Source organism: Protopterus annectens, chromosome 3.part0, assembly GCF_019279795.1.
Source record: "Protopterus annectens isolate FY-2018-M chromosome 3.part0, PAN1.0, whole genome shotgun sequence".
In the NCBI taxonomy this organism is placed as follows: Eukaryota; Metazoa; Chordata; order Ceratodontiformes; family Protopteridae; genus Protopterus; species Protopterus annectens.
The window spans coordinates 1092815410-1092840852 of NC_056731.1; the positions used below are offsets into that span (position 1 = coordinate 1092815410).

Below are 25443 nucleotides of genomic sequence, written 5' to 3' on the forward strand. Positions count from 1 at the left end.
AAAGGGGTAGAAGATCGGCTACAAAGGGTGAAAAATATGTTGTGGTGCTATTGGTAAGAAGACAAACAGCATGCTGATGAAAAAATAAACTGGCAAATGCTGATTATCTTAAAATAATGCCAAGTTTGGTTGCATGTACTATTATTTTTAAGGATTACATGTTTTATTTATAAGTCTGGAGACCTACAGTGTGACTTTTTTAATACTCAGAAGAAATAACAGACTGATAGCTATATGAGAAATATGTCATAACAAATGTCCAATGGTGATGTTTTGATTAGCAGGTACAGCTGTTAAAATTTAATTATTTGGAAATCTCCATATTCAAAGAGTCTTGAAATGACTTTAGGACTTTTCTTTTCAGACAATACTGCAAGAATCCTGACTAAAAGAAGAAGATATAGTCGTCATGAAAAGAGCACATACCTCCTTCCGGTTGTTATCTCAGACAAAGAGTACCCAAGCCTAAGCAGCACAAGTACCCTGACCATTAAAGTGTGTGCCTGCGATGCAAAAGGCAACATGCAGACCTGCAATGCTGAAGCACTTGTTCTTCCTGCTGGCCTCAGTACTGGCGCTCTGGTCGCCATTCTGCTCTGCATCATCATTCTTTTAAGTAAGTACTCCCCAAAAAGGCCTACCAAACCCAGTGTCAGGCTTTAGCGTGGGTTGAATGAGTGATCAGGAGAAGGAAGCAGTGTTTGCAGCAGTTTAGTGCTGACTTCCCTAGTGATCATTGTGGTGATCTGTACTGTTTCATCTGAAATGTCTGCCTCAGGTTATATTTACATGTGTTTCAGTTCAAAAGTATGCCAAGTATGTATAATTCTAATGTGTACTCTAAAATGATGGTGTCTGAAGCACAAAGTGGAAGTGAGTACCACATACTGGGAGATGTGTGATACGAACAACTTTAATTTATGTATATTAATCTTTGCATGCTCTGCTTATAAAAGCATACCTCTCTGTCTAGCATTAAGGTTAAAAACTACAATCTGCTGCAAGAATTCAGAGCCTGGACAAGTCATATAGAACTGCCAAATAATCTGTTCATCTGACTTTATAAAGATTTATTTCAAATGTTAATGTGTGAGAACATAGCATACACGCAGTAGTGAAATAATGGGGGGGATTCATAAAGGTTACTTCTCGTGGTAGACTTTTCAAATAGAAAGGCAGCCCTAGCATAGTGTTTTTGAATGAAGATGTACAGCACCCCATCAGATTGTCTCCTAATGAGGCGGTGCAGGGAGAGACATATGCTAATTAGCCATGTGCTCTCTTTCCTGGAACTGCCTTCAGGGAGGCATCTACATGCCAAGCATTTCATAGAGTCACCCAGCCTCATAGATTAGCACAGCCACTCCTGCCATATCGCTATAGTAAACACAGCTAAAAGGCTGTGTTCTGCAGTCATGGTAGAGTACTGGGGAGTGTAGTGATAAGGAAGAGCTAGGAGGTGTATACATGCATGTAAGAGAGGGTACATGTCTGAGTGTATATGTGAGTGTGTGTCTGCTTGGGAGTTAATGTTAGTGGAGTTAGGCTGGGGGTCATTTGGGGGGGAGTGTTTGTGTGTGCGTGTAATGGATGAATCAATGACTGTGTGAGTATGATCAGGTGAATAGAGGGCTGGGTTTGTTTGTGTGTGTTAGGGTGGCTGTCAGACCTCCACACACACCTAGACTAATGAGCAGAGTCTACAACATTGGGTGGGGAGAGCCACTAACCACCAAGGACAACTCATCTACAGGGATGGGGAAGCACTAGCCATCATGGTAAAGTCATGTGCCATAACACACTTAAACAGTATGGGAATCAGGGGTAGCACCTCTGGACTTCATGGAAAATTAGCATACCATAGAAGGCAAAAAGCAGACCTCACACTCTTATACCCTCTTACCTCCCAGAACTGATTTAGTCCTCTGTGCCACCACTACACACCAGGGGTGTAATTCTTATCATAGATTTTATATATAATAAAAAGAGGGGATTCAAATGTCACAGCCTTAGCTTCAAAATCCCTGCATTAACCCACTACATTAACTGAAAATCTAGTATAGCAGCTGTGTTTTGTACCTCAGGCTGAAAAACTTGAAGCAGGTCATTACATACTAGTGAAAGAGTCAGTTTCACACCTTTGTAAGCAACTGGTGCCATAGCATGCATGCACTGCATGCTAGAAAGTGTATTACCTGACAGTGCAGACTCCTTTTCATCCTCCATAAAGTGTGGGCTGGGGTAAAAGAGACATCATGGACATTTGAACTACAAGGACAGGTAAATATGTTTTGTGTGTGTGTGTGTTTATGTGTGCTTTACTGGATACTTGTGTACATAAGAAAGTGCAGGTGGGTAAGGAATCTGTGCTTACACAAAGCAGTTAACTAATGCAGGAAGTGCTGATCTCCACATTGTGATTGTTAACTGCAATTCATTAACATGTAAATTAGCTGAAAATGAATTTTGTCCTCATTGCACCTAATGTGTCTATGAATTGCAAAATGCCACATCGTGTAAGAATGGCTCGTGTTGGGGAGGTTAATGAATCCTTGGAAATGTTTTTCAAAAAATGATGGTATAACAAAGCTGCCAGGAAGAGTGGTACTTAAAGGAAAACAACAGGATATTAAAGCAGATTCCCCAACCTGCTGACTCTTCCAGTCCCTGTTTTTTGATAAAGCTTAAAAAAATCACCCTTGCAGCTTTAAAAAAATAACCCACTCAACTGTTTTCCCTGTTCTGCTTCCTAGCTTTCTATACTGCTTTTGTTTCACTTTGCAAACCAACTTGAAAAACCTGTAGCTGGCTCTGAAGTTATGATGTCACATCTGCCATCTGCTCTTGCTCTAGCTATCGGGATGTTCCCTCCCCCAAAGTGACATAATCCCTGCCTGATTTGCATGCTGTATAGAAGGGCCAGTGTTCCTCCCACATTGTGATGTCAGACCTGCCTTACCCAGCCCATTCAACCTAATAAAATCCATGTGGTGTGTGGAACTCCTTTTCATTGTATGTGTATCCTGTCAACTGCATTTGTTTGAGGGACGACTGAAAAGTTTGGACTGCCTGCATTTTCGTCTGCATTTTTTGCTTCATTAGTAAGATAAGTCTTCCTAGTGAATTCAAAATGTAATTCTACACACAGCCCCTGTTTGAATGCACTTCGTCCTATTTTGTGCTGCCTGATATAGTTTATGACTTTCTTCTGAACAGGAATACTCTCTTCCTCCCTATGAGGATTCTGCTGCTGAAGAATCTATCCCTTCAGCCTCTCCGCCTGAGGATTATTCTTTTGGGGAAACCCTGTATACCATGAGGGAGCACTTCCACTGGGAGAGCCAAGACTACTCAGAATCTAAGAAAAGGCTCAGAGACTTTCCTTTACTACCTCAGCACAGGCCTCTTGCTATCCCCCCTGTTTTAGACATTGTAGATGATGTATTTTCAGAGTCCGGTCTTTCTCCTGACTCTTTACCCCCTGCACCTGTTAAGCCAGACAGATACTACAGGGTTCCAGATTCACATAAATTTCTTTATAAAAACCCTGCTGCTGACCCAGAAACTATTTCTCAGGGTCCCAAAGGGGTCATGACTTCCACTGCAACAAACCCTATCCTCTCTGATAGGGATTCAAGGGCACTGGACAGATGGGGAAAAAGGTTTACACTTCTGCTACTGTGGCTGAGAGGGCTTTAAATTGTCAATTTCATATGCTTAAATATCAGCAATACTTAATGTCACTGCTTAAACAGAAAATATTAACAAATTCTGAATGTGCAGAAAACAAGGAAATGCAGGATTTATTGCATGCAACTGAACAAGTGGTAAGGCATACTTTGCAATGTGGTTTTGATTCTCTGGAGGCCTCTTGCAGGGCCGCTGTTACGGGTTCAGTCATTAGGAGGCATGCTTGGTTAAAGGAACAGAATCTGCCTGATCATGTTAAAGCAAAATTATTAGACACTCCATTACAGCATGATACTTTGGTGTTAAAGCAGAGGAGGTGTCGAAGAAAATGGAGGACAAAGCAAAGTCCATGCAGACAGTTAAAGATTTCTTACAGGTGCAGCCACCCAGATTTAGCAGGAACTGGCCCACAAAGAATTGGTCCTTTCTGGTGTCAGACAGGCCACAAAGAGGCAGATACAGATGCCCCAGAGGCAGATCCCAGCCCCAAGGCTCATACAGATCTAAACAATGGGGTACTTCTACCTCCAAAAGTGGAGAAGACAAATCACAGCTATACAGGAAACAGTCCCAATGACTTTCCTCTGCCAGCACCAAGCACTTATCTTTTGGCAACCCCCTTAGGGGGAAAACTAGCACTTTTTTTCACAAAATTGGCACATGATCACCCAGGACAAATGGGTCTTGAATATAGTGTCTCAGGGCTACAGGCTCCACTTTCACACCCTGCCAAGGGCAAAAGGTATGCCAGACCTGCCATACAATCAGTGGGCAGAAGCACAAAAGCAAGTTTCATCCCTCATGGACATGAGGGCCATTCAGCGAGTACCACAGCAAGAGCAGGGACAAGGATTTTACTCAAGACTTTTCTTGATACCCAGAAAGGACAAAGCCTGGAGACTAATACTGGACCTGTCTATTCTAAACACATTTCTGGACGTTCCAAAATTCAAAATGTTGACTCTGCAGCAGCTTCTGCCCATGCTGGGCAAGAAGGATTGGCTTGTAACTTTGGACCTAAAAGAGGCATACCTGCATGTCCCAATCAGACAATCTTGCAGAAGATGCCTCAGATTCATAGCTGGCTCAATGCACTACCAATTCTCTGCACTGCCCTTTGGCTTATCTACTGCACCCAGTGTCTTCACAAAATGCCTGGCACCAGTAATTGCATTTTGCAGACAAAGAGGAATTCAAATATATCCTTACTTGGACAACAGCCTTATTCAAGCAGAGAACAAGGACATTCTACTAAAGCATCTGGCGTTTGTAAAAAGATTACTAATTTGCCTAGGGTACACAGTAAACGAAAATAAATCAAAACTAGTACCCTCTCAAGAGATAATATTCCTGGGTGCAAGCTTAAATACAACTGCCCAGATGGCTTATCTCACGCTAGACAAACAAAGGCAACTGACTTCTTACTTCAAAATGTTGGCAACAAAGACCCAGTTATCTGCAAGAAAAATTCTGCAGTCTTTGGGCTTCATGGCATCCTGCATCCTGCTAATTCCATATGCCAGACTGCATATCAGGAAACTACAGTGGTATCTAAAAAGTGTTTGGACTCAACATTGCCACAGCCTGGAAACATTAATTACCCTCATTCCCTGCCTGCAACAGGAGTTTCGATGGTGGGCACAGGCCTGTCACCACAACAAGGGACAGCCATTCACTTTACCCACAGCCAGGCAGACACTAACAACGGATGCATCAGATTACGCCTGGGGCGCCCACAAGGCAGAAAAATGTATTCAGGGCACATGGCCCACAAGCCAGATGCATCTTCATATCAATCAAAAAGAGATGCTAGCTGTTCAAAATGCCCTGACAGCTTTCAAGGATCTACTTCATCCAGGACAACTACTGATAAAGACAGACAATACTACAGTCATGTGGTACATAAACAAGCAGGGAGGCACACATTCCTACCCCCTCTGCAGACAAGCCATGACTTTGTGGGACACAGCATTGACTTATCAAGTTTACCTGCAAGCACAATTCCTGCCAGGAAAGATAAATAGTCTGGCAGACAAACTAAGCAGAAACCTCATGGATCCCCACAAGTGGAAACTGGATCCACAAGTCTTCAGCATGATAACAAGGAAATGGGGATGCCCAGACATAGATCTGTTTGCCTCCCCTCACAACTGCCAACTACAGAGATTCTGCACAAACACTTATCACAAGCAAGCATGGAAAGTGGATGCCTTATCCTTCAGCTGGAAAAACCTAACAGTATATGCCTTTCCTCCACTGCCTCTCCTCCCCGAGGTACTCCTAAAGGTCAGACAAGAGAAGCCAAAAATGATACTGCCCACGCCAGCACTGGTACCCAATCCTAAAGAATTTGTCTCAAGGTTCAGCCTGGACATTGCCTCAAATTCCTCTCTTACTGACCCAGCAAAACAATCAGATCCTGCACAGCCAACTCAGGACCTTAAATCTGGCAGCATGGCAGATAATGTAGCCATTCAGAACACTCCTCTCTCCAAAGCTGTGATGGATGTTATTTTGGAGGCCAGGAGGCCCAGTACCAGAAAATCTTATTCAGAAAAATGGAAGAGATTCTGTGCTTGGAACCAGGCACAAGGAATTGACAGGTTTGTTGCAAACATTCCTCAGATTTTACAATACTTAACTGAGATGCTGGACAGAGGCCTATCCTTTTCATCAATTAAGATCCATGCCTCTGCCATTTCAGCCCATTACAATACAGAACCACCTATCTTTTCTCATTCTTTAATAAGGCAGTACTTCAGAGGGGCCAAAAACATAAGACATCCAAGGAGAGCACCAATACCTGCATGGGACCTCAATTATGTCTTGGAAAAACTCATACTGCCTCCTTTTGAGCCAGCCTCAACAGCTGATATAAAATTCTTATCCTGAAAAACAGCTCTGCTCCTAGCAATAACCTCTGCAAGATGAGTCTCGGAGTTACAGGCACTCATGGCTGTGGAACCTTTTATCATTTTCCATCCAGACAGGGTTTCTCTGAGGACAAACCCGACATTTATGCCTAAGGTGGTGTCCAGTGTGGCCCTTAACCAAATCATTCACTTGCCTACCTTTTATCCAAACCCACAGAACAAGGGTGAGAGACTTCTGCATTCTTTGGGCATACACAGACAGCTACGCTTCTACTTGGACAGAACTAAAGCTTTCAGAAAGACTGAGCAACTTTTAGTGGCATATGCTGCAGGATCACAAGGAAAGGCTATCTCAAAACAGACTATTTCAAAATGGATAGGCCATTGCATTAGTTTCTGCTATTCACAACATGGCAAATCAGTGCCTAAGGACATTAGGCTACATTCAACCAGACCAGCAGCCTTCCTCAGAGGAGTACCAACCAAAGACATCTTAGAGGCTGGAACTTGGAGTTTGGTGCACACCTTTACAAAGCACTACCACTTACCTCTCTACTCTAAATCCAGAGCAGGCTTTGCCACTGCAGTTCTGCAGGGCCTCATAGCCTCTCCTAATCCTATTTAGCCCTAGCCACCCATCCTCAGCTTTGGGATTCAACCCAAGAGTAATAACTGCAACAGTGAAACACGATCAACATAGTACAGTTGTGTACCTACCATAAATGTAGATGTTCGAGTGTATTCACTGTTGCAGTCCAGGTTACCCTCCCACCATCCCCCTTTCTTTTGCTGGATCTTATCTGTACTTCTCTATTCTATACAACCTATGTGGTGTATTTGCTTGTAGATGAAGGAAATGGTTACCTTAGTGCATGCATGTTTATTGGCATAATTTTTAGCCTACCCTTTTGGAGGCACCTGACATCTGGGCCAAGAAAAACTGAAGAAAATGGCGTCAGCTGCATCTTTTATACCCCTGGCACACTGACGTCAGGGAAGAGGTGACAGCAACCAACGCCAGACCAAGACTTTGGAATTCAGGCCGACAGCAAGTAGCCTGCCAGCAGGATAACCCAAGAGTAATGACTGCAACAGTAAATACACTCAAACATCTACATTTATGGTAGGTACACAACTGTACTTTCTGCTGAGTCAGCGTAGCAGGAGTATTCATTATGAATGGAGAATATTATATAATTTCATCAGCGGAACCCATTTGTTTCCACTTACATGTATTATTAGCATTGATATTTTGCAATAACACTGGTCTTGTACGAACTGACTGTTCGCTCAGGTTTGCTAGATTGTCTTACTGTAACACATCAGTAGCTTTAGTGGTGTTAATTGTACCATGCCAGATTTTTCAGTTATGGACATTGGAATTGCTTTATCAGCATAGGCAGTATGATTAGTGATGTGTGTGAATGCAAGCAAGGGTGTGTGTGTGTGTGTGTGTGTGTGTGTGTGTGTGTGTGTGTGTGTGTGTGTGTGTGTGTGTGTGTGTGAATGCGAACAAGGGGCAAGTGTGTGTGTGTGTGTGTGTGTGTGTGTGTGTGTGTGTGTGTGTGTGTGTGTGTGTGTGTGTGTGTGTGTGTGTGTGTGAATGCAAGCAAGGGGCAAGTGTGTGTGTATGTAAATACAAGCAAGGTGTGTGTGTGTGTGTGTGTGTGTGTGTGTGTGTGTGTGTGTGTGTGTGTGTGTGTGTGTGTGTGTGAATGCAAACAAAGCACAAGTGTGTGTGTGTGTGTGTGTGTGTGTGTGTGTGTGTGTGTGTGTGTGTGTGTGTGTGTGTGTGTGTGTGTGTGTGAATGCAAGCAAGGGGCAAGTGTGTGTGTGTGTGTGTGTGTGTGTGTGTGTGTGTGTGTGTGTGAATGCAAGCAAGGGGCAAGTGTGTGTGTGTGCGAATGCAAGCAAGCGGCAAGTGTGTGCGTGTGTGTGTGTGTGTGTGTGTTTGTGTGTGTGTGTATGTGTGAATGCAAGCAAGGTGTGTGTGTGTGTGTGTGAATGCAAGCAAGGGGCAAGTGTGTGTGTATGAGAATGCAAGCAAGTGTGTGTGTGTGTGTGTGTGTGTGTGTGTGTGTGTGTGTGTGTGTGTGTGTGTGTGTGTGTGAATGCTTACTAAGCTGGGTGTGAGAATGCAAGCAAGGGGCAAGTGTGTGTGTGTGTGTGTGTGTGTGTGTGTGTGTGTGTGTGTGTGTGTGTGTGTGTGTGTGTGTGAATGCTTACTAAGCTGGACATTAATCCCTATGTCACTCGATGGGTTGCCAACTGGCTTACTGACAGAACCCATGCTGTAAAAGTAGCCCACTCCAAATCCAGCTTCTGACAAGTCAGAGTACCTCAAGGGTCAGTCCTGGGACTGCTCTTGTTTGGCATCTACTTCTCTGAAGTACAGGCCAACACTAAGGGATTCTGGCTAACAAAGTTCACAGATTACTGCAAACTGGGAGCCATTATTGAATCCCCAAATGTTCTGGATACTCTAGAAAAGGGCCTTACAGAAACAGATGCTTGGTGCCAGAGCCATGGGCTCAAGCTCAGTGCCAAGAAATGTATAGTTATCCCTTTGGGAAAAAACATGTACCCATTCTGGGACATGCTACACTTAAAGAAATCCCAATCCCTCAGAGCTACACGCTCCAGGGATGTAAACCTTGTCATCACAATAAACAAATGCTGGAGGGATAGGTTCCTGACTCAGAGACTGCCCAGACTCTGGAATAGACTGCCCATACATGTCAAGCAGACCGCCTCTTTGGCCCTTTTCAAACGGAACATTGACGATTGGATGGGAGAAAGAAATTAACCCCAGGGATCACGTCACTTACCCTGCTAGACAGGGGTCCAGGGTAGAAAATAGTGTGGAAGTAATAGCCAGGGAATTGTTATGGCTAGGCTTGTATAAGCCCTAGGGCCGATAGCCTAGTACAAACCTATGAACGTATAGTTAACAGACTGCTATCAGAAGGAAGAAGCCCTTGGGTCATTTTAGCTGTTGCCAAACAAACTTTGTGTCTGTGTGATAAGGGGCAAGTGTGTGCGCATCTGTGTGATAAGGGGCAAGTGTGTGCACGTTTGTGTGATAAAGGGCACTCTGCCAGTATCTGCTGAATTTTACAAAACCCCTTTATCTCTAAAGCTGTCCCAGCACAATCTGGTAGTTAGATGTAACTTTAAATAAACTATACTGGCATGTTCTTCATATACTGAATTGATCAAGTCAGTTTTGTGATTTATGATTTAGTGTTGAATTGTCACTTAATTCCATTAGGTACCGGTGTGCCTTTGCTGGGTAATTTTTTCCCTGTGGTTGTGGAACTGTGTAGTTATAAAGACAGGAAGAATTTGATTGTTCCCAGGTGGTGTGGGCATGGTTGCTTAACCCGCCCTTCAAAACCGTAACACCTTTATAAATTTTGTAAACTTTGTTTTTGTATTGTCATATTGCTTTACATTGCCCTACCAATATGTGACAAATTATAGGCAGAAGCACGGTAACAGCTGCAAAAACTAAGAGCATAAATTTGCAATAAGCATGCGTATACATTAATTGCACGTTTTTACATAAGAAGCAGATGTCTGTCACAATTAATCGACAACACTACATCAGATTACAGGAAGTATGCAATACTGTAATTTTTTAAATGATGTCTTAAAAAAGCATGTTGGTGCTGTCATGCAAGTCTGTGAAATATTTCATGTTTATAGTGTGTCATTTGTTAGCTATTTAATAAAACGGGAAGGAAAAATAAGTGGGAGTTTGATGCTTTGCAAAACGGTGATTATTCCCAGTGCTATGTAGCTTGGTTCTAAATTTGACAGGAGGAGTGCAACAAAAAAAGTGTCCCACTGTAAGGAGGGAAAGGCTGACAAGAAAACAGTACATTACTCTGGTCACCTGCTGTGAGCTGTCAATCACATGCAGACAATGGGTCAAATTACCCTTGGCTCTTTGACAGCTAGGGAAGGTAGGTGTGAAGTGGGAGGGGAGATGCCTTGAAGAACTAGATTTCAGCCTTCACAAAAGAAAGCAAGCAAGTTAGCATTTCTAAGAAACAAAAGCAATAAAATGCACTTTTGAGTTCCATTCTGTAGCATTTGCACTGCTTGTGTTTGAAGTAGTCATTGAAAAAGGATAACATTTTAACCAAAAGTAGGGGACTTTAAGACAGCAGTGAATGCCTGTTAAGTCAATGAAGTGACAGCAGATTAAGGGAAAACGTGGCAGATCTGATACAATTTTTTGGAGACAAACAATGCATTCTGGGATACTTAGAGGCAGAGTAAACAGTCTGAATTATTTCAAAATGCCAGCCCCCATGTGGTCAGAGTCAGAAATTGCATATAAAAATATCTAAAAAGCTCTGAATAGTCCCAGAGTGCTGTTAAAATGTAGGAAACACCAAACCATGATTAAATAAATATGTTTTTTGAGTCTGAGGGTGCGGTTGTCCTTTAAGAGACCCAAGAGATCCTTCCTTGTTGTTTTCCATTGGAAACTTTCAGACTATGCTGCAGTATATAAACAAATAAAGTAAGTCTTTTAAAATGGTACTCCACTCTCTTTACCCATCCCTGGTCTGTAAGTATGTAGGTGCAGGGTCATTATAATTATATCAGTAATGATAATACTTTTATTTGTTTTAACAGTACAGTGAAATAATTTTTGCCTGAGACATCCATTTGATTAGCAAGTAACATACTCCGTCGGCAAACATATAGTCTAGCAATGTTTGACCAGATCTGTATTTTATTGATTACTACACATATTACATCTGAAAATAATTCAAATAATTAGTAGTACAAAAAAGAATCACTTGGTATTTACAGTGATAAATGTGTGCACACACACACACACACACACACACACACACACACACACGTGCACACACACACACACACACACACACACACACACACACACACATGACAGCTAGTAGTAGGCATGTAGTCTTTAGTGATTGTACAGTATATGAGATGAAAAGGTATACTCTTTTTGCTCAGTCTGTTTCTCTGTCTGGTCTTGTTAGTGTAACACAATCCAAATCATAACCTGCAATTTTTGTTTAGATTTGACTACATAAGATGTAATCAGTATTAAATAAAAACAAGGTCATACTATGTTGGGGCCAAATGCTTCCACAGTAGTTTTAATCCTGGGCTTTTGGGTACCTTCTCAGATGCCATTTATTCACACCTCTCAGCTTCTATGGTTTAGTTAAAGTGCTATGATTTCAGCCCTAGTTTTACACCTAGACTTACTGATATTCTTAGCTAAAGTTATCTGTACCCAGCTCATTAAATCACTAACTAAGCCTTACAAAAAATATATATTACAGACAGTACCAGTTACAGTATTCTGCCTTCCAAGCTTCTGCAGTCATTTTTGAAAGCAACAGTTGTAGTATTCAGTGCTCACAATATGGAGTGAAGCATGCACCTATTGGGCTGCTGAAATGTGTAGCTGCAGTACCTCACTGGTGATGAAGCTTCAGTGTGCAACAGATGTCTGAAGCAGTGAAAAGTACAGTTTTGTACCTACCATAAATGTAGATGTCCGCTAGGTATGCATCTGCAGTCATAACATATGGGTTGTCCTGCCTCAGACAGCCCTTCGGTCGGCCGGATTCCAAAGTCTGGGTCTGGCCTCGGCTGATGTCACACTTTCCCCGATGTCAGAGCGTCTGGGGTATAAAAGCATCAGCCGACGCCATTTTCCTCAGTGTTTCTTGCCCCAGATGCCAGGTGCCCTCTATGAAGGCCAAATTTGGAGGAATGCAATAAATTCCAAACATTTTCCAAAATGTATACATATATATACAAACAAATACACCATAATAGATCCCCCAGCTAGCTAATGGAGGGGTAAGTACCCTAGGAATACCACAGAGGGGAAGGAGGGAGGGTAAACCTGACTGCAGATGCATACCTATTGGACATCTACATTTATGGTAGGTACAGAACTGTACTATGTCCTTCAAGGATGCATCTGCAGTCATAACATATGGGTAGAATACCATAGCCAATCTGGGGGAGGAGGTACTAAGAAAAGGATGGTGTAGTTAAGATACCCTGCAGGACTGCTGTAGCAAAACCTGCTCTGGATCTGGAGTATAAAGGTAAATTGTAATGTTTGGCAAATGTATGCACGGAGCTCCATGTAGCAGCTTCTAAAATGTCCTTGGTAGCCACCCCTCTTAGGAAGGCTGTAGTGGTGGCTGTGGCCCTCGTGGAATGAGGCCTAATGTTTGCAGGAACCGTCTTTCCATGAAAGGAGTAACAAAATCGAATGCAATTTCCTATCCACTTTGAAATTGTCTGTTTGGAAATTGCTTTTCCTTGTACCCCAGCAGCATATGCTACAAGGAGTTGGTCAGTCTTTCTGTAACTTTTAGTTCTGTCCAAGTAGTAGCGTAGTTGTCTGTGTATATCCAGAGTGTGTAGAAGTTTTTCCCCTTTATTTTGTGGATTTGGGAAGAATGTAGGCAAGTGAATAGCTTGGTTCAAGGATACCCTAGATACCACCTTTGGCATAAAAGTAGGATTGGTTCTCAATGAAACTCTGTCCTGATGGAAGATAAGGATTGGCTGTACTGCCATTAAAGCTTGTAACTCAGATACTCTTCTTGCTGAAGTTATGGCCAGAAGGAATGCAGTTTTCCAAGACAGAAACTGTAGATCCGTCGATGCTGCTGGTTCAAAGGGAGGAAGTGTTAGTTTCTCCAGCACAAAGTTGAGATCCCAAGTAGGTAAAGGGGGTTTCCTTGGAGGATTGATGTTTTTGATTCCTCTCAGAAATTGCCTGAGGAGAGGATGCGAGAAGATAGGTAGATCAACATTGTATTCTGTTGAAATTGCTGAGGCATGAATCTTAATGGAAGAATAGGACAGGCCATTGTGGAACAATTCTGCTAAGTATTCCAGAATATGTGCCATGCTCGCCACTGTCACATCTAAGTCTTTTGTTGTGTTCCAAATGAGAAATCTTTTCCATTTTGCTGAGTATGTCTTCCTTGTGGAAGGCCGGCGAGCTTCCATAATAATGTCCTTTACTCTCTGTGATAAGTTATTTTGAGGGGGGTTTATGGAATTTTCCAGGCAGTTAGCTGCAATGTTTTCAAGTTGGGATGCATGATCTTGAAATTGTTCTGCGTCAGAAGAAGTGGCCATAGGGGGAGAGGCCATGGTTTGGTCTGTGACATGCTCCTCAATAGCGGGTACCAGTGCTGCCTTGGCCAGTCTGGAGCTATCAGAATCACTCTTGGCTGTTCTGCCCTGATCTTCAGTAAAACCTTGGACATTAATGGGAGAGGTGGGAAGGCATAGACTTTTAGAGCTTTCCAGCTTAAAGAGAGAGAGTCCACCCTCCAAGCTTGTGGGTGGTATGTCCTTGAGCAGAATGTCTTCAGTTGATGATTATGGGGTGAGGCGAACAGATCTATCTCCGGCTTTCCCCATGCTTGTGTTATGAGTATGGTTAATACCATCTGTATTAGGTAAACTTGCTTTGAAATCAACAGAACATTGTGTATGAGTTTAAACTTTTGAGTTCCTTAAATGTATGCTGATTTTATTAACAAGTTGATTTAAATTTCTATTTTTATGTGTAAGTCTTTATTAACAATTTGACTATCTGTCTTGATTATGTTATGTGTGGAGCTTTTCTCCCCGGGCCTCTACTGAAAATGGACATATATCCAGCTAGACTAGCCCGGTCAACAAATGTAAAATAAATAAAAATAAATAAAAATGAGTAGAAAGATGTCTGGGTGCAGCATCCATTCGTGTGCATCCATGGTAGTTCTGCTTAAGCTGTCTGCCAGTGCATTTTCTTTCCCTGGCACAAACTGGGACTGTAGTTGGATATTGAGTTTCAAGCATAGTTCCCATAGATTCATGGCCAGCCTGCATAGAGGGTAGGAATGCATGCCTCCTTGCTTGTTTATGTACCACATGACTGTGGTGTTGTCTGTCCTTATTAACAGGTGGCCTTGATGGAGGAAAGGTTTGAAGGCCTCGATTGCGTGTATCACTGCCAGCATTTCCTTTTGGTTTATGTGCATGCGCAGCTGTCCTTGAGACCATAGGCCTTGGATACATTTGCTCTCCATGTGTGCTCCCCATCCTCGGTCTGAAGCGTCCGTGGTGATGGTTTGTTTTGTTTTTGGTTTGTTGAAAGGCAACCCTCTGTTGGACTGGCAGGCTTGCGCCCACCACAGGAATTCCTTTTGAAGGCAAGGAATGATTGGTATCAAAGTTTCCAAACTGTGACTGTGCTGAGACCATACACTCCTTAGGTACCATTGTAATTTTCTCATATGCAGCCTGGCTTGTGGAATCAGAATTATGCAGGATGCCATGTAACCCAGGGCCTGCAGGATTTTCCTTGCAGTTAGCTGAGTTTGTCTTGTCAGATTCATGAAGTAATCCAGAAGTTGTTTTTGTTTTTCTTCTGTGAGAAAGGCCATTTTGGTGGTTGTGTCTAGATCTGCACCCAAAAAGGTTATCCTTTGGGATGGAACAAGTCTTGATTTTTGGATGTTGACTGTGTATCCCAAGGCCTGTAATAGGTGGATGGCATAGTCCAAGTCCTTTATCAAATTTTTCTTGTTGTCCGCTTGTATAAGGCAGTCGTCCTGATATGGGTAGATTTGAATCCCCTGAAGTCTGCAGTGTGCAATTACTGATGCCAGGCATTTCGTGAATACTCTGGGCACAGTAGATAAGCCAAAGGGCAATGCTGAGAATTGATAATGCTCTGATCCTGCAAGAAATCTGAGGTGTCTTCCGCAACTTTGCCGAATAGGGACATGCAGGTATGCCTCCTTGAGATCTAGAGTCACCAGCCAAGACTCCTTGCCCAGCATGGGAAGAAGTTGCTGTAGGGTCAGCATCTTGAATTTTGGCACAATGAGGTAAGTATTCAGTGCGGACAGGTCGAGAATAGGCCTCCATTGATTTTCTTTTCTTGGAACAAGGAATAATCTGGAGTAAAATCCTTGGCCTTGTTCTGAAAGAGTTTCTATGGCTTTCATTTGTATTAAGTTGTTGATCTGCTTTAAAGCCTCTGCCCTCTGATTTGGTGGCAGGTTTGGCATTCCATTTCTTCTTGGCAAAGTGTGGAAGTGGAACCTGTATCCTTTGTCTATTATTTGCAGTGTCCATGTGTCCCTTGTAATGTAATGCCAGTTTTTTGAGAATAAAGAAAGCTTTCTGCCCAATGGTGCTTCCAATTGAGCCCTGGTCGGCGGAATCAAAGGAAAGTCATTGAGTCTGTCCAGGTGTAGTAGTTGTTGTTGCTGTTCCTGCACTACCTCTCTGGTTGGTAGGCTGCCACTGACAGCCTCTGTAGGAGCCTCTAGCTTGCCCTCTACCTCTGGGACGCCTGTTCCTGCCTCTCTGGGATCTGTCTGAGTCTGGAAAGGACGAATTCTTAGTAGGCCAGTTTCTGCTGAATCTCGGTGGTTGTACTTGCAGAAAGTCCTTAACTGTTTGCACAGATTTTGCCTTTTCTTCAAACTTCTTTAAGACCTCCTGAGCCGAGGAACCAAATAATTTTTGTTTTTCCATTGGAGCATCCAGGTGTTTATCTTTAACATGGTCTGGTAAAGATTGTTCCTTCAACCAGGCATGCCTACGAATAACAGCCCCAGTCATAGCTGACCTACATGAAGCTTCCAGTGCATCATAACCACACTGCAAAAAATGATTACTAACCTGCTGTGAGTTATGTACCAGATCCTGAAGGGATTTACGGTCAAGGGGTTCAGAAGAGGAAAGCTTCTTATGCAATTCATCTAACAAATACTCTTGGTACTGTATCATATGAAATTGACAATTTAATGCCCTCATGGAAAGAGTTGCAGAAGTATATACCTTCTTTCCCCATCTCTCTAAAGCTCTAGACTCCCTTTCAGAAGGTAGAGGATTTTTGGCAATGACAGCTGCAACCCCTTTAGGGCCCTGAGAAATAGTATCTTGGTCTGCAGAATGGGCCTTGTACAGATGTAGATGAGAATCCGGGACCCTGTAGTATCTATCAGGTTTGGCAGGAGCCGGAGGGAAAGAATCAGGGGCTGTACTAACATCATTGTACACATCATCAATAACATTCAAAACAGGAGGTATAGCTAAGGGCCTATGCTGAGGTAAATGTAAAAAGGTCCTTAATCTCTTTCTAGAATCAGAAAATTCCTGACCCTGCCATTGAAAATGTTCTCTCATAGAGTGTAGTGTCTCACCAAAGGAAAACTCTTCAGGAGGGGAGGCCGAAGGGATAGATTCTTCAGCATCAGAATCCTCATAGGCCGAATAAGCCTCCTCCTGGTGATCTGACAACACAGATCCATCCGTAGACTCATCTGAAGAGTGTTGGTCAGAGGGCTCAGCCCTGGGCCTTTTGTCTGGAGGTGGTTGAGAGCCCCTGTCCGGGTGAGGCTGAGAACCTCTAATTAAAGAGATAAGATCCTCTGCAAGGCTGAGGATCTGAGAACTAGAAGAAGGTCTCTGAGAGGTAGTCTTGGGAGGCAAAGCTTTAGCAAGTTTAGCAGCTTTAGCCCTGGAAAAAGCCATAATGGACATGGAAGCAGGGGGTCTGGCTGCACCACGTGCAGGAGTAGACTTGTCCAAAGGAATGGTGTCGGACATTTCCTGGACACTGGTTTCAGTAGGTAGCTCAGTAGCCGACTCAGCCGGGGCCTCCAGGGCTGCGGTGGTCGGTTGAGTGGATTCGGTTAAAGGAAGTACCGAGGACTCGGTTTCGGCCGAAACCGAGACACTCGCGGTAGGCCTAACCGTGGTTTCAGCCGAAACCGCGGGCCGCGAGTGTCGGTCCTTGTCCTTCCGTTTTTTCACCAAATGCAATGTCGGTGTCTCCGACGACATCTTATATGCAAAATTAGCCCCAAAGAATTCCTCTGCAAACTCCGACCGATGTCTAAGAGTTCGTCGGTTGAAGGAAGCACAGGCTGAACAGGCCGAGACGTCGTGGTCTGGGCCTAAGCAAGGGAGGCAGTAAGAGTGGAAATCCTTATGACGTATTTGTTTCCCAAAAATTAAACAATTATTTACTTTATCTGACATCGGCTGAGGCAAGAAAGAGTCCCCAACGGGGTACTTAGCTTTTTTGAAGTCTTCGGTAGCTGAATCACAGGAGCTGACCGACCAGCACTTGCGAACTGCTTCTGCTTTGGGCACCACGCGGCAAGAAAGACTGAGGAAAATGGCGTCAGCTGATGCTTTTATACCCCAGACACTCTGACATCGGGGAAAGTGCGACATCAGCCGAGGCCAGACCCAGACTTTGGAATCCGGCCGACCGAAGGGCTGCCTGAGGCAGGACAACCCATATGTTATGACTGCAGATGCATCCTTGAAGGACATCTGTGCAACAAGTGAAACAGTCATGGCTTAGTGTTCTCAGCAGGCATGCCAAATATGCTCAGTGCAAAACTATATGAAATGCTATGGTCTGCAGTATATACAAGGGAAAAAATGTGCAGGTAGCACAGAGTGGTATATGTGCAGCACACAGTATTACTATGCAGTAATTATGTCTGCACTGCACATTGTAGATGGCTGTGAAAAGAAAGGAATTCTTCTTCTTTTCCTGGTTAGGGTCACCACAGCAGATCATCTGTCTGCTCATGATTGGCAGTGGAGTTTTACTGTGTTGAGTTGCCAGCCCAGAACCCAACCTTTCACAGAAGGCACACATGCATCCACTCACACCTAGGGCCAATTTAGAGTGTCCAATCTGCCTACAGCATTTCTTTGGGACATGGGAGGAAACTGGAGAACCCAGAGAAAACCCACATGGCAGACATGCAGACTCCACACAGAAGGCATCCCAGCCAAGGATCAAACCAGAGAACCTCTTGTTGTGAGGCAGCAATGCTAACCACTGCACTACCGTAGTCGCCCTTCTGAAAAGAAAGGAATTAAATAAAATAAATTCAACTTCATGGTTTGTGAGACAAGTGAAAATCAGAAAGGCAGATGTGTGTAACAGTAGTAAGAGTGACCACACAACTTATGGTGGGATACATTCCTAACTTAGATTTCAGAGCAGACTCATTGGTGCAACCACTTTCTTACTAAGCAGCCACAGGCAGAATTGTGTTGGCACATATTCTGTTCTCATTTGTTTCTGCAAAACTGTAGTTAGAAGTACATTAACCACCAAATAAGGTAAAACTGCTAAAAGCTGCCAGTGCAAGAAAATATCTCAGTCTCCTGATTGACTCAAGGATTTTTGACTAACACCCACACCTCAGGTCTAGTCTTTTTATTCATTAATATGAACTTCATTAATCCACACTTGTCTTCATTTTTTCTGAAAGGGAAATGTTTAAATCAGTTTGTCAGCACATAGAAATGTCCCTGGAAGGCAGCTATTACATTTTACCTTAAAACATTGTTAGACATTCACGGGGAGGAGAAGGAACAAGGATTTTAACACAGAGGTATTGAGATGCCCATTTTTGTACACAGTGGTATTGCCAGTGTTCCAGTTGGAAAAACAAACTTTCATTAACAAGTGCATATGCAGCTTACAAAATCGCTGAGTATTTATAATCTAGGAGCAAGCAACTCACACTGTTAATGCAATATTTCTGCAGTCATACTGATCAAAGCATTAAGGAAGGCAACTCAGGATTGTCTGTTTCTCTGTCTGGTCTTGTTAGTGTCAGAAACCTGTCAAGTTATCACTTCTTTAAGTAGCACTGAAAATGCTCAAGTTAGCATTTCAAAACTGGAGAGAAACTGGAATCAGGCAGTAACATAACGATAGTTTTCTTGCAATGCCAGTCTAAAGTGTATCAGCAGTTTTTATTACAGTGTTTAACCACCTATGAACCTATGAACCTATTAGCTCCTCCCACTTATATTCAGAGCAGAGTAGTTAATGTACTATGTCATAGATAAGAAATATAGTGGACAAATAATTGGGTCAGAACAGCTCCTAAGTCATACTTCCTGACCTAGATAATGTTATGCATTATTCTAATAGGCTGAATCTCATGTTCCCCAAACGTGGAATAGTATTTCACAGAGGTCTGCTGCAAGCCATATTTCCATCCTGTCTGCACTTCACTGATCAAGCTTCACAATTTTTCACGTGAGCACAACCGGACAGTATATCTAATACAAAGTGGTAGCTAGACTAAATCAAAAAGTGAAGCCAAACCTGGTCAAAATGAAGGAGAGAGACAGGAAAACAACACTATAATGCTATATCGATCTGTTTTCATTTTGATTTATGTAGATAGTTCATTGCAAAGCAGTCTTTCAAAAACAGCAATAGTATTTATTAGAAATTTTAGATAGCCTTCTGAAAGGTGCATGCGTAATTTCAAGCAGGTCTACAACATGCTAAGTGTACTCAGTTGTTTTTCTTCTTATCTTCCAGTTACAGTAGTTCTATTTGCAGCTTTGAGGAGGCAGCGAAAAAAGGAACCCCTAATCATATCCAAAGAAGACATCAGAGACAACATTGTCAGCTACAATGATGAAGGAGGTGGGGAAGAAGACACCCAAGCTTTTGATATTGGTACCCTGAGAAACCCTGAAGCCATGGAGGACAATAAACAACGCAGAGATGTTGTACCTGATACTAGATTTCCCCTACGGCCTGCCCCAACAATAAGGGATAACAACGATGTGAAAGAATTTATCAATCAGCGGTTAAGAGAAAATGATGCTGATCCAACAGCTCCTCCTTATGACTCATTGGCAACTTACGCTTATGAAGGGAATGGTTCTGTGGCAGAGTCGTTAAGTTCTCTGGAATCTGTTACTACAGAGGGGGATCAGAACTATGATTATCTCAGTGAATGGGGACCTCGCTTCAAAAAACTAGCAGACATGTACAATAGTGGGGACAGTGACAGAGACTCCTAGAAATGTCATGATTTTTGAGTTCTTGAAAATCAAAAATGTGGCCGTTTATACTAACATTTAGAATAATATGGCTACATTGCCCACAAAAGAAACACTCTTTGCTATTCACTTATAAGTTGTGTTTATTAATGGTATCTGTGTGACCAGGTGTCAAGACATTTTATATTTGGCTCTCATTTGTTTGATGCGCTTCCAAAAATAGTTAAATGGTTGCCAAGTTGTACCCAATGCAGTGTGAAAAGGATGCTGTGTGGCTGTGGTATGTTTAAAACTAATCTGACTATTTTTTTTCCACTTTTTCCAATATTCTTTTGTTTTCTAGTGACCAACCATTTTAAAGGATCCTGTTGGTTGTGAAGGTCATATTCACCAGAGACAGGAACAGTATAGAAAGACATGCCATGTTCAAGCATCAGTTAAGAGATTACACATTTTACTTTGTAATGTACAAACATTTGGCCATGCACACATCAGAACACTGTTTTCCTTACTGAACATTTACACACTACTACGACATTTACTTGTTATACAGTATTCCCATATCAGACACACCTGAACACGGAGTATAACAAATTTAACTTTGTAACAGACTGTCAGGTAAACCCTGCTTACTCTTCCATCCCCACAAGACCAAGCTGTTTACGCACATTAATGCTCTTGGCATTTTTTTTTTTTTTTTATCATTTTTGCAAGTGCCAGTCACATAAGAAGTGCAGATCACATCCCTTTTTATCTCGAAGTGTACTATTTTTATAATTAAGACTGGCATGCAGTATATTCTATGGATCTAAAGGTGCAATTTCCAACTGCCTGGATGGTCAGATCTAGCTCATATTATAAAATGTGAAGGAGAAATATGTTCCACAACAGTTATAGATATTCAAGTTAAATCTTATGAGCAAAATTAATGTCTTATTGGGTGCAATATCTGTTGTTTGTAAACCGTATTTTTAAGACAAGATTGTTCCTAATTTGATTCTTCATTCCTAAGAGTCACAGATTATATTTTAGCAATTTCTTAACCTTTTTCATTTTCACTCATTTCTCGGCCTTTTTCATTTTCACTCATGGGAGCCAGTTAATACAGACTAGAATCAGATTCTGTATTGTATATTATTTTGCTGAGTCGCTAAATGCGAATGCACACAGAAGAGCTCTTCTGAACCCAGTTACTAATGTTCTTGTTATCTTGTCCACTATTTGACAGTTGCAACTTCAAGGTGAGTGCTGGTTCAGCATACTTATGTGGCCCTGTGTAGATTTTCAAGAGCTTAAAAGGAAGCTCAGCAAGTGATGTGGGTATTACCACTTTTTTATTGCTGCAGGACACAGAAAAATTGTCTGCCATGTGTATTTGGAAATGCTCAGTCAACATTTTCCAAATTTATAAGGCTGTGTAGCGAAGCCATGATGGTGTAACGGTAGCATTGTCACCGCACAGCAAGAGGTTCTCCTGTTCGATTCTCGGATGGAGTGCCTTCTGTGTGGAGTCTGCATGTCCTCCCCATGGTCGAGTGGAGTTTGAAAGACATGCATGAATGGGCATGCCTTCGCTGAAGGTTGGGTGTTGGGATGGTACCTTGGCACCATCAAAATCGATTGCCAATCATTAGCGGACCAGAGTTCTGCTGTGGCGACCCCTAACTGGGAAAAGCCGAAAGAAAAAACATAAGGCTGTGTAGCACACTTTTTTCTCAAGCTCACTTCAGAAAAAGTACTTTGAAGGGGAGTTAAAAGTGTTCTGTCTCAGTAAATGTCGAAAAGGGATTTTGAGACCCAGTGCTTTCAATTAAAGATGTCTGCTCTGGAAGGTAATGCAGCTGTGCTTTGGTCACAAGAAAGACAGGTTCTTATCCCATTATAGTTACTGAGTATGTCATTGCTTGACTACCGTATACATTAGACTTCTCTACTATGAAGCAAGACTGCAGTAGAAGGCGTTTTCAAGTGTATTTAGGCTGGATGCAGAGTAACTAACTTGCAAATCCTGAACAAACTTGCATCTAAAAAATTAAATAAATTCAGTTTGGAACAGCAAAGCAGACCTTTCAATAGCACTACAAAGATATAAAATCTAAAGTTGTGTGTTGTAGGTAATTGTTTCACAGCAGGATATTCTACAGTGAGAGTTATTAGGCTATTGTTTTGTTAGCTCTTACTACACCATACAGTGATCCCCATTTGTAAAAAAAGGTGAAGGAACATAGCTGTTACTATTTTACTTGCTGTCCCATGTTCTGTCCTACATAAAACTGTGCAAACAATGATTTCCTACCTGTTTTAACAGTACATTGGATTGTAAGAGTTTGGAACTGATGGAAATATTTGAGTAGCGCACATGGCTGGAAATGTAACGTTGTTTCTAGGCTTGTACCTGCAGTTATCCTTACATCCTTTCTCCAGTAATTGTTTCCCTTACATATACCAATTTGTACTTCAGGGGGAACTTTACAAGAAGAAAAAGCGCAGCAGCACGCAGACATACTTTGTGGAATGTTGTCAACTACAAAGTGCCATGCTGGGGACTTGCATGCCTACTTCCATGTAAAAACGTTGTACAGAGATGCTGCTACTTCTCCTGCAGACAAAGGTCAGCTATTAAACAACTGTGCCTCACAACTACTTTAGGGGACCTCAGTGACTGATAGGTCACAGGTGTAGTATTTTGTCAAGGCAAACTACCACATATAACCTTCCCTGTCTTGTTGTTTAAAAGTGCTCATATGCATGTTTCTTCCCTGCTGTGTATAGTGCATAACATGAATGATTTTACATCTGTTTTAAAGTCATTCAAGAGACTAAGTCCATTACTCATTTAAAGCCCTGAGACCTTCAAAGGAAGTAGAACAAGCAGCCTTAAATTGTTCCAATGTTCATAATTTCCAGACCTATATGTTTTTGTTATGAGTAGCAAATGGGAACAAAGATGTTGCCCAGTCATGGAGCTGGTAGCAGGAGGTTTGGGATGTGCACAGAGGGAGGTTGCCCCCTGCAAAAACTTTTTTTTCATTTTTTTCTTTGTTTTAGGTATCAATCACAAATGATCAGTGTATTGTGTTTGTCTTTCATGGATCTATGACTAACTCACCTGTATCTATCTACACACATTTCATTTCTTCTGGCTTCATGTGCAGTTTCATCAGATCTGAAAACAGCATTCATATTATCTAGCTATTAGATTTATTTTGCAAAAGCTTTTACAGGCTGTCAGAATGCATTTGTGAAACCCCAGCTGAAAGTGTAATTTTATTCATGTAGCAGTGTTAATTTGATAAATGAAAAGTCTGAAATACATGAGGACGTTTTATGTTACAGTACAAGACACCCATCTGTTATATGCCTTTACTGCCCATATGTTTTTGCTAGAAACCATTGCTTCTTCTACAGCTGGTCTTCCAGTGTGTTATTTGCTCAACAATAGCATTTAATCTATGATCATTAATTAGTGCTACTGTCAAAAGAAACAAAATTATGGTACGAGAGTCTTAAGTAGCTGCTGCTGCTGCTAAACAAATCATTTTAAGCTCCCTAAGCAGGTTTGTTAACGTTTCTATAACATGCAATTGAATCTGTTTGCCTCACTAAACAAAAATAGACTACAGCACAGATGCAGATGAACTAGAAGCTAGAAAACGTCAAAAAGGTGATTGTTCAAGTAATGTGTTCTTAATCACAGGACTCTGTTGCACTAGAAATCCCCTCATCCAAGCAATACAACTGAGAAGAGCTTGTTGTGAACAATTGCCCTTCCAGACAGTAGATTACTGTTGTTTTGGAGACAAGAACATGACCACAGTATTCTTGCTTGCTGCCTGTCTCAGCCTCCCACCACCAAACACTTTTGCATCCCTGGTAGAGATGCTATCAATTTACCCTAATAACCAGTACACCACAAAGATGCCCCCTCACCACCACCACCACCACCATAATAAAGAATCTCTTCTAGATGCTCAACTCTCACTTCCTCATTCACTAACAGTTGCACAACTTCATTAGCATGATATAAGCAGAACAAAATTACATTAGTCTCAACTCCATTTAGCCAACCACCTTGCAGCTATTAAGTTTGATTTTGCATAATCTAGAATGTTAAAGAGCAATGGTTAGTGGTCTGTACTGGAGATTTGCTCAAACAGTATGCAACATATTCATATTTTTATCCATACTGGCTTAAGAAAAGGTATTCCTTTAGCCTGTTACACGATAGCTCCACCTTACTGACATGGCTGGACCATTTTCATGGTAATGTATTATTATTTACCCAAATGATTTGCATTTTTTGTTTAAGTAATACCATTGAGAGAAACCTTGGTTTCAAAAATGACACATCAGAGAAGAAGAAAAAAATCAAACTGAGTGAATTTGCCTTTTGCAATGTGAGATTTTGTAAGACGTTATTTATACAATACTACACAATAAACTTTTTTCTATAAAAATGAGGTCTCTCATTGCAGTGTATTTGCCTTCTTTATTAGTGTGTGTGTGTGTGTGTGTGTGTGTGTGTGTGTGTGTGTGTGTGTGTGTGTGTGTGTGTGTGTGTGTGTGTGTGTGTGTGAGAGTTTTGTCTGCTGCTGTTTCAAGTCATTTCTCCAACTCACTCAACTTTAAAATCTCAAAGGAACTGTTTTGAGTGCATTATAAATTGCTTTTCAAATGTGCAGAATGGTATCTCATAAAGTAATAATAACCTGACTACTGGAAACCATATTTTCTAAGCATGTAAGCTGTCATCTATGTTTACAGCATTACATTTTATGGATGACTTCACTAGACAAGTAAGGACATTACTTATTTAAAGTCTGATGTATAGATTGTGCAGTGATGGCTGCCTGATAGCATATAAAGGTTTTGATAGCTTTAATGTACAGTTACAAAGTGAACATGAAGCAGCTTGTGTAAAGCTCATAGTCTAAAGGTACAGTTGCACTTCTGATGTCATTGCAGTAGCATCTGCAAGTGATATGCTGGTAGAAGATGA

The 25443-nt window shown here is 41.9% G+C and overlaps 1 protein-coding gene across 2 annotated transcripts in view; it reads left to right on the forward strand.

The window, feature by feature from the left end:
- The window catches only part of LOC122796666 (cadherin-6-like), a 1044052-nt gene extending 1019148 nt beyond the window's left edge, over positions 1–24904 (forward strand). For both annotated transcript variants that reach the window (XM_044065326.1, XM_044065327.1), the window contains exons 11-12: positions 365–616; positions 19975–24904. In XM_044065326.1, the coding sequence (XP_043921261.1) occupies positions 365–616; positions 19975–20465 (743 nt within the window). In that variant the 3' untranslated portion in view covers positions 20466–24904. The remainder of the gene's footprint in view (positions 1–364; positions 617–19974) is intronic.
- The last annotated feature ends 539 nt before the right edge of the window (positions 24905–25443 follow it).